This window comes from Lycium ferocissimum, unplaced genomic scaffold (assembly GCF_029784015.1).
Source record: "Lycium ferocissimum isolate CSIRO_LF1 unplaced genomic scaffold, AGI_CSIRO_Lferr_CH_V1 ctg258, whole genome shotgun sequence".
Classification (NCBI taxonomy): Eukaryota; Viridiplantae; Streptophyta; class Magnoliopsida; order Solanales; family Solanaceae; genus Lycium; species Lycium ferocissimum.
This window is the reverse complement of record NW_026722498.1, coordinates 393,165-405,547: the sequence shown is the minus strand read 5'-3', so window position 1 is coordinate 405,547 and position 12,383 is coordinate 393,165. Positions and strand designations below refer to the sequence as shown.

Genomic DNA, 12,383 nt, shown 5'->3' with positions numbered 1-12,383 from the left:
AAGGACCAATATTATTCTAAAGCAAATTTAACGGATTATTGTGAACCCATCCTCAAATATAAGGGACTAGTTTTTTCACTTTTTCTAAAATTAACAATACTAGTACTTGGGGTTATACTTATAGCTAAGGCCGGGCATAAACACCAAAAACCAAAAAACCGAACCGAACCGAATTAATTTGATTTTTCGGTTGGGTTTCGATTTTTTTTAATAACAAATAACACATTTGAGTGCATGAGAAACCATTTTCTTCCTTTACGTTTTGTTGCCACTATCGTAGCCACTGTCTCCACCACCTCCACCGCCATTGCCTCCTTAGCCAGTAGCACTAATTTTGAACCTCCTGTAACACAAACAAATAACTCTTCAACTCTAGTTTTACAATTACCTCCACTAAATCCGCTTTTACAACTACACTTGCAATCATCTAAATCTTATCACGATCCACCAATCGTTCATTAAACTCGTTTCTTCACTTTCGACAACCGCGCGCCATCAAAATCCAATACTACCTCAATAAATTATAACACACCATCTATTGCTTGAAGAATCTCACACTTGAAGAACACATCAGTTGTCAATATCATATAAAAATAGGACCTTCTCTTTTTAATAATAACATACATACGCATGTACTCGTGTTATTAATAAAGTAAAATGCGATTTGTTTAGCATCTTTGACTAAAATAAATTTGATTTATTGTAAACTTGCAATCATTGCACAAAAAAAAATATGTTAAAATCGATTCCATGCAATGTCTTGTGAAGGTGAAAATTGTTTCTCCGTGCACAAACAGTTTTATGCTACATATGCATGCCGATGACCCTTTCCTCCTTTTTATTTATTTATTTTAATAACTACGTACGTATTGATGACAAACATAACAATCGAAACTTTGTCCTAAATGATTACACGTGTCTTTCTATGTGCGAGTTAGAAGAGAGACGTTTCGTTCTGCCTTTAGTTTTTTACTCACTCTAGCACTTGGAAGGTAATACATATATGTTCGTCTAATCTAACACTCATTCCGTCCCAATTTAGATGACATTTTTTTCTTTTTAACTAATTCCAAAATGAGTGATATCTTTGTATATTTAGTAACAATTTAATTTTTAAACTTCTTATCCTATCCTCAATGAGATGATTTATAAAAATAAAAATGTCTATAATTTTAATTTAGATCACAAATGTAAAAATTTGTTTTTTTCCCTCTTAAACTCTGTGTTAAGTATGTGATGTAGTTTGATTTGACTAGAGTTTAAGCAGAAAATTTAAATTCTGTGAATTTGTGATATTTTAAAACATGTATTAATATTTTAAAACATGTATTAATATACTTTTGGGTAGTTTTGAGGTTCACTTTTGATTCCCATCAAGTATTATTTTTTATTTTTAAAAAGGCATTCTGATCAATTATTAATCAAATCAAAGTTGATTACATCATGAATCAAAGATGAGGATGTAGTATCCACTCCATAGCATCAAACATAGAACTCGACGCCCGAGCTAATAGATAGGCACATTGATTCGCTGATCTTTTGACAAAAGACTAAGCCACAGAAGTAAAGTTACACATGAGTGCTTTACAATCATGAATAATAACATCAAATAAGAGTTGTTGCCGCAAGATTTCTCCAACGGGATCTGGTAAAAAAACTGCAATAAACTTTAAAAAATAGCAGAAATTACACTTAAAAAATTATACGAAATATTTGAAATAGACAAAAAAATTACAGAAACTACAAAATTGCACCTCCAAATATTTATCGTTAAATCTTATTTTACCACGGATTCCTATCAAAATTAACAGACATGATTTATTAAATTTTTATTTTTCAGAGATGGACAAACTTAAAGGACCAATATTACTCTAAAGCAAATTTAACGGATTATTGTGAACCCATCCTCAAATATAAGGGACTAGTTTTGTCTTTTTTTTTCTAAAATTAACAATACTAGCACCAGGGGTCACACTTTTGCACACTGTATTTGCGCTGTGCATGTATTTAAGCTCAGAATTACTTCCCGATAATGACCTAACCTCTTTGCAGACTTGTTAAAACCCTCACTCGCGCCTTCAACTCGCGTTACGTTACACTCTATAAGTACCGCTTTTGCTTACGTAAAACTTAGTTCCACTTTTTACCCTTTCTTCAAACTGAATCACCGAACCAACATCTCCAAGCCTCGTTAGGGGTCGTTTGGTGCATGGTATAAGCTGGAATATCCAACACTAATTTTTTGTATCATATTTGATAGAAGGTATAAATTTATACCTTGTACCAAACAAGGTATAAAATGCATCCCATCCCAAGAGATGGAATATCCCTTCTTATCCCACTTATAATGGGATAGATTAGTCCCGGGATTATAATCCGGGGATAATTTTGACTACCTACCAAACGACCCCTAAAGTTCGAACACTTCCTCCCGAACTTAACCCCTTTCCCCATCAAAGACAAATAAATACTCTCTCCGTCCAATTTTACTTGTCATGTATTGACTTGACACATCTTAATTAATAAATAGAATGATAATTTTATTATGTTAGAGTGTGGCCATGGATTTTGTATTAGATTTTGAAAATTTATCTTCAAACACCTATTTAGCCATGGATTCTGGATCAAAAAATTTCAAGTTTAAAAAACTGGTCCAGTTAAGTTTTTGGGTTTTGAGACTTCCACTCACTAAACCTCAATTTTTTTAAGTAAAGTGCATGTCCAAATGCAACTTCAAGTTCCAAAAATCACAACTTCAAAAACTCAAGTTTTCAAGTTTCGACTTTAAAATCTATGGCCAGATTAGAGCTATATCACCTTTAATTATTATAAAGTTATTTAAAGATTAAAACTAATCAAACATGCTTTAAAAGTTATACAGCTACTAATAATTTCGTAAAGTTTCTAATTCAATAATTAATAATAAAATTAAAATATGGATGAAATTGTAATTATCTTTTGATTTTTTCAAACTAAACAAGTAAAAATGGACATCTATTTTTAATATATTGTCAACTAAAAATGGTGGGAAATAGCTAATCCTAACCTCAGGTTCGGTACCTTAGTTAAACCCTCACTTGCGTTTTCTACGCGCGTTATAATTTATATACTCTATTAGAACCGCTTTTGCTTACGTAAAACTAGTCCCCACTTTTCACCCTTTCTTCGAACGGAATCACCGAACCAAGCTCTCCAAGCCTCGTTAAAGTTCCAATACTTCCTCCCGAACCTAACCCCGTCCCCATCAAAGACAAATAAAAAGCTAATCCTAACCTCAGGTTCGGTACCTTACTTGACAGCCTGTTTTGCTATTTTCGGCTTTCCTTCACTTTGATACTCCAATTGTTAGTACAATTTTTTTTCCCTTCACTTTGAAGCTCTCTTCTTAAGAGATTTTTTTTTTTCGAGCTATGAATGATGAATTTTCTCGAAGAAAACGTTGAATTATTCACTGTAAGTATCTAAATTTTCGTTTTTACCGTTGATTTTTGTCAGAATTAATGTTCGGATAAACTGTAATTGATCGGACGTATACAAACCTGATATTTGACTTCAATTGGAGCTGTTTTACTTGAATTACTGTTTTTTTGAGGCAACTTTATTTTATTTTTATTTTATTTTTTACTTGTGTTTTTAGCTTGTTGAGCTTGTGAACTGATTTGTGAATTTTGTGAATTTGAATATGTGTTGGTGTTATTGTGTGATTTTGAAGTTGTGAATTACTTATTGATGAAGATCTTACCTTTTGTTACTTGAATTTTGTCTAATTCTCTTGTTTTTATGGTTTATTTTGTTTGAATTAGGGTTAGAGATATTTGTTGAATCGGCAATGCTGGATATCATCTTCATAATTGGTAAAGTATCTACTTGATGAGAATCAGTTCCGTTTTTTTTCACTGTGTTTTAAGGTTTTTTTTTTTTTTTTTTTTTTTTGGGTAATTTTGTTTAACTGTTTTTATGTTATTATTGTGTAGCTCTGTGATTGCTGTGAAAACCGGTAGTTGGCTGCGTAAGTGATCGAGTGAAGTCATGGCGCAGAGTAATTGGGAAGCAGATAAGATGTATGCAAATTTTCGGTGTTTCACTGCCAAACATTATTGACCGTATGATTAAGTGCCGAATTCTCAAAATAGTCTAAAGAAAAAAACAAAAGTTTCCATTTTTTCAAGTTCCTAATCGAGGGGGAATAGTAAAATTGCTCTTCAATGAAGAGTACAACATCCATGTTTCACTACGAAAGATTAAAAGACTGTATGATTAACTGCCAAATTCTCAAAAGAACATTAAGAGTTTTCATTTTTTCTAGTTCCTAATCGAGGGGGAATAGTAAAATTGCTCCTCAATAAAGAGTACATCATCCATGTTTCATTACCAAAGATTAAAAGACTGTATGATTAAGTGCCGAATTCTCAGAAATCAAGAACATATAAGAGTTTACATGTTTTCAAGTTCCTAATCGAGGGGGAATAGTAAAATTCTTCCTCAATAAAGAGGACATCATCCATGTTTCACTACCAAAGATTAAAAAACTGTATGATTAAGTGCCGAATTCTCTAAAATAGTCGAAAGAACAAACAAAAGTTATTAATCTTTCAAGATCCTAGTTGAGGGGGAAAAGTAAAATTCTTCTCCGATAAAGAGTATTGGTTGTTTACAGTTATTACTTATTGATTTTCATCCTTTCTTGATTTTTTGTTGTCTTGCTAGGCTTGATGTTTACATTCATGACTATTTGTTGAAAAGAAAGCTGCATAATTCTGCAAAAGCTTTCATGACGGAAGGGAAGGTTGCTACGGATCCTGTAGGTAGTGATGTTAACACAAGTGCTCTACATGTTGAGTTCTTTTGATTCTAATAGTTTCTATGTATATCATCTTATGTAGCTGTTTCGCTAGTCAATCTGCAGAATAGTTCTTGCTTATTCTCTTTTTTTTTTCATAACTTATATATGCAGTTTGATTTTGTTTGCTCCATTTGAGGTGTTCATAATTTGATTTGCCCTTTTGTAGCCATCGATGCACCTGGAGGGTTTCTTTTTGAATGGTGGTCCGTATTTTGGGACATTTTCATTGCACGGACAAATGAAAAACATTCTGAAGCTGCAGCAGCATACATTGAGGTGTGATGTGCCATTCCTCTCCCTAAATAACATTAGGAGTTCTGTGCCATTTTAATTGTAACGAGGCTGAAGCACCTTGTTTTGTTTGGTCTGAACTCTAGACACAGCAGATGAAAGCAAGGGAGCATCAACAACAGCTACAGATGCAGCAGTTGCAACTCATGCAACAACGAAATGCCCAGTTACAGCGAAGGGATCAGAATCCTTCCCTTGGTGGTCCTATAAATGCTATGAACTCTGAAGGCATGATGGGGCAACCATCTGCTAGTGTTTTAGCCATGAAAATGTATGAGGAACAAATGAAGCACCCTCACTCCTTGGACTCAGAGACATCTTCACCTCTTATCGATCCCAGTAGGATGGCTCTTCTCAAGTCCGCGTCTAATCATCAACGGTATGAGTGGTGCAACATTTTCTTTCCACATCTCATGCTTTTGTTGCATTATTTTAGGCAGCCTCTATTGATTTGTTGCATGCTTTGTCTGAACTTCTGTATCTGCATGTCTTCTCTGTTGATTCAGCCAGTTGGTACAAGGTAATTCGGGGAGCATGTCTGCAGCATTGCAGCAAATACAAGGACGCCCTCAGCTGGCAACGGTAACTAGTTAAACTCTTATATCTAGCAGACTATATCTTCCTATTATTGAGTTTATTTTGTCGTCTTGGACCAAGCTCAGACCAATATCCTTGGAAAATATGTAGGATATTAAAACAGAAGTGAACTTGAGTGGTACTCAGAAATCATTGCCCATGGATCCTTCATCAATATATGGGCAAGCAATTCTGCAGTCGAAGTCAGGACTTGGTGGTGCAGGTACTGTCCTCTGGGTTGCTTAGCAGTCTTTGTCCACCTACCCAACTAATGATCACTGGTCGAGAACAATTATTTTCACATGTAATCACATGGAATGAGTTTGGCGCGTTATCTTAGTTATCTTTGAAATGAAGCATGGAGTTCTCTTAATGAACTTTTTTAAATTCATATCTCTGCAAGACAAACATCCTTATGAAGTATGGATGGCATTCATTTGCCGTAATCTGAAATCTTTCAGTTTTTCGATTGTTGGCTGCCAGACAAATGGATATTCCTCTCCCCTATGGTCACTTTCATGAATGAGATTGCTCTTTCTGTTTCCTGTACTGCAAGTTCTAGAAGATTAAACTTCCGCTTTTAGAGGATTTGCTCAGGACTTCGAAAATGATTATTTCCATCTTCAATCTGCTCTAAGGTCGTAACTATGCAATACCGGCACCCGCATTTTTGCCTTATTGCTTCTCATTTTGGTGTAGCTGATTGTCCATGGTATGCATGTTGGTGTTATGTAGATTCTTGGAGTCAATTCCTGATCGTGCTCCTTCAACCGGCATCATGCATAATTTCATACTGACATTTCTTGTTTACTCTCATGTGTTACTTCTGATTCTTTAGCATCGGTAGTGGACGTATATCTAGTGCTCGCTGTTGGAATTTGTTAGAATGCTGCTGTGATGTCTTGTTAATCTTTTGACTTCCTCATGATGACATTGTCAAATGCAAATGGGACATGGATATGTGATTTTTTTATTACTACCTTTTTTATGTCATCTTTCGGTAAAATTGTTTGGCTTCTCAAGCAACTGTCTTTAGCAGCAACAACAGTGTATAGATAGATTTTTGAGGGATTTTCTTTACGGCGATCAGTAATAAGTCTTTTTTTTCTGATTTTTATCTTTTCATTGGTCTGTTTAGTGGATTTCAATCGTTCTGAATAGTTCCATTTTTTTTCTCTTTTCCCAGTTTTTCATTTAATGTGAAATTAGGTCTTCTTCTTGTACTTTTTTTTTGTGGGGGAGGGGGGGGGGGGTAGTTCTATCTCAATTTTGTTGAGGACTATATTGCCGACCACTCAGTAAACGTGTCTTTTCATTCTTTAGGCTTGAATCAAGGTGTTACTGGTCTACCGTTGAAGGGCTGGCCGCTAACGGTAAGTTACTAATTGCTTTTATTCATCTGGTAAATGAATTTTTACAATTTTGATATCCATGGCTGGCTGCTTTGCTCATTGATATTGACAGGGAATTGACCATTTGAGGCCGAGTATTGGTTTGCAAGTACAAAAGCCCAATATACAGACCCAAAATCAATTTCTTTTGGCATCACAACAACAGCAGGCTCTTGCACAAGCTCAAGCACAAGGTAACCTGAATTCCCCTAACTATGGATACGGTGGATTACCGAGAGGTAACTTCAATGCAAAAGATGGTCAGCCACCGAGAAACGATGGATCCATATGCTCTCCAGTACAATCAAATTCACCAAAGGTTAAGTCTTCTTTCCTAGAATGAAGAACAGTACCTGCATTGGCTAATTATGTTGTGTATTGTCCATTATGCAATCTTAAAAACTTTTTTTCACAGCCAGAGCACACGGGTTGTTTCGCTCTTGGACTCCAAATTTTAATGCATTGTTTAGGTGAAAAGATCTTCAACTTCGTTTTCTTCAAGATGCTTGTAGTTTTCTTAAGAGCGTAAAATCAAGAGACATACTGCAATTGAAGCTTGTCGTTGAAGGCAGTGCATACAAATATTGAGGTCGCTGAACCAATTAATTCAAATAATGTGGAAATAGAGTAACATAAGCTGACTCATGTTGGAAAATGTCTGAATCTGGACTAAAAAATTTGAGAGGAAGAGAGAGAGAGAGAGAGAGAGAGCGCACTTCTGAAGTTTCATTTTCTTCTTTGCCCGCCCAGAGGGTACATCAGTTCTTAAAAAAAATATGGGAGCGCCTGATGATATGTAGTTTGTTAGTAATAATAAAGCAGGTAATTCAAGGGAAACTGTTTTCCTTGCTTAGAAAATCTCTCTTTGTCAAGGCCTCTTGGTAAGGATGTTTGCTTCAGTTAGAGACTTGGAGTAAATTTTGAGGAACCTCTTTTCTGTGAGGATCACCAGGAATGCACTACTGGGAAGCCATAGAGTTTTAGTTGGAACCCGTGATTACTTCACTTCCATGATATAGAGTAAGTTCTCTACAGTAAGTTGGGTTGACATTTACAGTTCTTGCTTACCTTTCCTGGTGCCTTGGTATACATTTACTTCAACCTACCTTTGGAAAACAAGTGAGCCCTTAAACTGTGACGGAGACCATTGAACAAGTGAGTAGCAGTGCTTCACTGCATCTAGATTCTTAAACTTTGAACTAATATTGAGCTCACCAAGCCCCTTCACCTTACTATGCCCTTTCGGATAAAACTTTCCATGTTATGATGCAAGAACAAACTTTGCAGACTAGTGGGAATTTGTGGCCTAGGGAGTCTACAAATAAATGTTTCTTGGTTCTTAGCCACCGAAGTGCCAGGATTATGTGTCGTAAGGCTGATGGAATTGAAAACTAATTATCAGAAAATTGAGGCCTAGATCTCAACCAAAATGCAATAAAGCCTTAGCTTTTGGCTAGGTGCTAGCACTTGCTTTGCTAATAGATTGTACATCTTTCAGACTAATTGCCATCATCACAGCCGTCTTGAGCAGTTGACATGCCTTGCCTTGCAGCTGTCTTTGAGAGCGCCTTTAAAATCGTTCCTTCCGGCTGTGTGTGAGGATGTGCATGGTTTTTAAACAGTGATGTGTCTTTCTGTAGATTCAGAGAGGCTCTTCCATTTTAGTTGCAACTGCTAGAATGTTCTCCTTCAAACCGCTTGTGTACTAATGACTTGTTTTAACAGATGAAAATGGCCCAAATACAACAATCCTCCTCTCAACAACAGGAGCAGTTGCAGCATCAGCAGCAACAGCCGCAATTGCCACAGGTTGGCTTAACCAGATAAGAGTTCACATCTGATTTTAGCTTTGTTGATATCTACCAAAAACCATGTTCTCAAAAGTACTTAATATATATATATATATATATATATATATATATATATATATATATATATATATATATATATAATATTCTTTATCTTGCATGTGGCCTCTCTCTTTTTTTCCTTTACTTGTTTCTAAATTTTGTATATAGTCTCTGGAAATTTAAGTTAGCTAACCTATCAAAGCCAACAGAGGAGAAGTTTACCTTTCTTCCTCCTGTGATTCAGAATGGCAGAAAAAGGAAGCAACATTCGTCATCTGGACCTGCCAATAGTACTGGCACCGGAAATACTGTTGGCCCTTCACCAAGCTCACCAGCATCAACTCATACACCTGGTGATGGGATGACTAGTGCCAGTAGTCTGCAGCATGTCAGCAGTGTTTCAAAAAGCATGATGATGTACGGAGGAGATGGAACAGGTGGTATTGCATCCTCTACAAATCAGCTGGTAAAACTTCTAGTCTTTCACGCTTTTTTTTAATATTGCAGTTCCGAGCATGTTATTTGTCAAGAAGTACTTAGTTATCGTATAGCTTCCATTATCTTTGATGAATAAGAACTTAAAGTTTATTGGTTCTTTATGCATTTTGAAGTTACATTTGAAATATAGCATCTCCAATATGCCTTTGTCTATCGTACAGGATGACTTGGAGACGTTTGGAGACATTGGTTCCCTGGAAGATAATGTGGAGTCATTTTTATCACATGATGGGGGAGATGGAAATATCTATGGTACAATGAAACAAACTGTTGCTGAGCACAAACCTGAGTCTTCCAAAGGTGATAATGCAATTCTGACTCATGTATTCTTTGGTGTTTTGTTGCAAATTTTCTAAGACGATAAATATCTCAGGATTCTCGTTCGGTGAAGTTGGTTGTATACGCACAAGGAATAAAGTTACTTGCTGTCATTTCTCATCAGATGGGAAGTTGCTCGCTAGTGCCGGACATGACAAGAAGGTAGAATGCATTTCCATAGAAGCTAACATCTTTAGCATATAGAGATAATTGGATGGAGTGTTTCATTTCATTCCAATGGTGGATGTGCTGCTTTTCAGCGGTTAAACCTCCATTGAGCTGTATCGTCTTAACTTCATTCAAAAATGAAATTTATACTTCGCTAGTGACCAAACATTTTATGCTGCACTTCTGTTTTCATAAAATCAATTGTCCTTATGAGTTCTTTCCTGTGTATTTATCAGGCTGTTCTGTGGAACATGGATACATTGCAAACGGAGACCACCCCTGAAGAGCATCAATACTTGATTACCGATGTCCGGTTCAGGCCTAATTCAACTCAGCTTGCAACTGCTTCATTTGACAAGTCCGTGAGATTGTGGGACGCTGCTAATGTAATTGTTAAAGACATGTCTGCTGAATAATTATTTGGTCACCATGTTGAAGCAGGCCTTACCTCTAGTAGCTTACGGCCTGAGACCTTATATACTAAGTCCATGCTTTTAGATAATCTGAGTGTCATGTATTATTCAACAAATCCAATCTATATTTTTTACCACATATTCATCTCTCAAATGACCTCTTGTTGAATTTGTTTTTGCAGCCTAGCTACTGTTTGAATTCATATACCGGGCATACTTCTCATGTTATGTCATTGGATTTCCATCCGAAAAAGAATGATCTATTTTGTTTCTGCGATAGCAACCATGAGATTCGCTACTGGAGTACTAGTCCATTCTCATGTACTCGAGTTTCAAAGGTTTGCCCTTTAATATTCATTATGTTCTTTTATTTATTTGTAGTGGTAATTTTCCTTTGAACTATCTTCAATTTGTCTCCTCTCTCTATTCATAGCAAGGAGGCAGTGCACAAGTGAGATTCCAGCCCATAACTGGTCAGCTGCTGGCAGCCGCATCGGATAAGGTGGTTTCAATCTTTGACGTCGATAATGACAGGCAACTGCAGTCTTTCCAGGTTTTTCTTCAACTTCCATATGTGGTGGATTACGTTGACCGTTACTCAAAAACTATTTATGTTTTGTGGCAATTTTGTATTTTCTTTATCTTCCAGCCATGATTCCTCACTTCCAAACTAAATGTGTTCACAGGGGCACTCTGGAGTGGTGAACTACCTTTGTTGGGATCTCAATGGTGATCTACTGGCATCAGTAAGTGAGGAGTCTGTCAAAGTTTGGTCATTGAACACCGGCGATTGCATCCATGAGCTAAGTGCCAATGGAAATCAGTTCCACTCTTGTGTTTTTCATCCTAGCTATTCAGCTCTATTGGTGATTGGAGGAATGAGGGTAAATTATTATTCTGCTTTGCCAACTCTATTTCTATAATTCACGTTAGATGTTAATTCAGTTTGCAGGACCTATCTCATATTCATCCAGTACAGTTGTTTAAAAATTTACCCAAATGCTTGGGCATTGAAATCGACAAATTACTCATTCTTGCTTTGTGAATCCATGCTAGTCTTTGGAGCTGTGGAACATGGTTGAGAATAAAAGCATGACAATTCCAGCCCATGATGAAAACATTATTGCTGCTCTAGCACAGTCGCCGGTGACTGGCATGGTCGCTTCTGCAAGTCATGACAGTTCTGTCAAGTTATGGAAATAAATGAGAAGACTCGATTTCGTGATAAATGCACATCTGCTTCCGCTTCAGATGGTTAGAGGAGAGAGTCTCGCGTAGTTTATGTTGTAGTGTAATGTTTCTACAAATATCCATTTTTCTGTTTGTTGGTCACATTAGAGTTTGGTTTGCTTAAAGCAAGTTTGAGCATACTGAACAATAGTTCGGTAGTAGCAGAGGAAGCTTAACAACTTCTGCAACTGTTCTTGGTGATTAACAACTAATAATAACATGATATAAATTTCAGCTCCTTTCGACTATACAGCAATCCATCGCCTTTAAGAATGTTCCCCAATGGACCGGTTTCGAGCTCTTCGTATTCAAACTAATGAAACTATGACGAAGCTAATTAACTAAAGAAGCCGTTGTTTTCAGCAAGTGCACCTGATGTGTAGTGCTTCTTTCATTCCTCCGCAGCCATTTCTATAAACCTCTCTAGTATATATCACTATTTCTATGGTTCGTTTTGCTTAAGTTCTCCAGAGTATGTACATTCAGGTTTATGCTGCTTTTACATAATTTTAAAATTTAATTGTAGAAATAATACAAATGGTCAACAACTAAACATGTGCCAGTCGTGTAACTAATACTAAAATATGATTATGTAACAAGTTTGTATATTGTATCCAGCGACGTGACGGAAAACTCACTTCTTAATTAAAAGAATATTAAAGTGCCAGTAGAAGCTACTCCTACTTTTAGGTTATAGCAAAGTTGAAAATGATAGAACGTTGATGAAGGATAAGCTGGGAAATAAGAATTGTAGGGAGTGCATGACCTGAGGGTTTGGCAAGAAAAATGTAGGTGTAGGGATGAG

General features: G+C 36.3%; 1 protein-coding gene across 1 annotated transcript; it reads left to right on the top strand.

The window, feature by feature from the left end:
• The first annotated feature begins 3,155 nt into the window (after positions 1-3,155).
• Positions 3,156-11,826, top strand: LOC132043547 (transcriptional corepressor LEUNIG_HOMOLOG-like). Its single transcript, XM_059434026.1, has 19 exons — positions 3,156-3,453; positions 3,804-3,854; positions 3,975-4,061; positions 4,708-4,805; positions 5,010-5,119; positions 5,221-5,513; positions 5,641-5,716; positions 5,822-5,933; positions 7,034-7,083; positions 7,175-7,420; positions 8,827-8,910; positions 9,196-9,417; positions 9,611-9,749; positions 9,823-9,929; positions 10,172-10,321; positions 10,531-10,686; positions 10,782-10,901; positions 11,035-11,232; positions 11,405-11,826. The coding sequence occupies exons 3-19, from the start codon at positions 4,030-4,032 to the stop codon at positions 11,549-11,551; spliced, it is 2,340 nt and encodes a 779-aa protein (XP_059290009.1). The 5' UTR covers positions 3,156-3,453; positions 3,804-3,854; positions 3,975-4,029; the 3' UTR covers positions 11,552-11,826.
• The last annotated feature ends 557 nt before the right edge of the window (positions 11,827-12,383 follow it).

Coding starts and splice junctions, on each gene's coding strand:
- LOC132043547 (XM_059434026.1), top strand. CDS start 4,030: ATGGCGCAGAGTAATTGGGAAGCAGATAAGAT. Junction 5,120..5,220: donor CTGCAGCAGCATACATTGAG/GTGTGATGTGCC, acceptor TCTGAACTCTAG/ACACAGCAGATGAAAGCAAG. Junction 9,930..10,171: donor GTGCCGGACATGACAAGAAG/GTAGAATGCATT, acceptor TGTATTTATCAG/GCTGTTCTGTGGAACATGGA.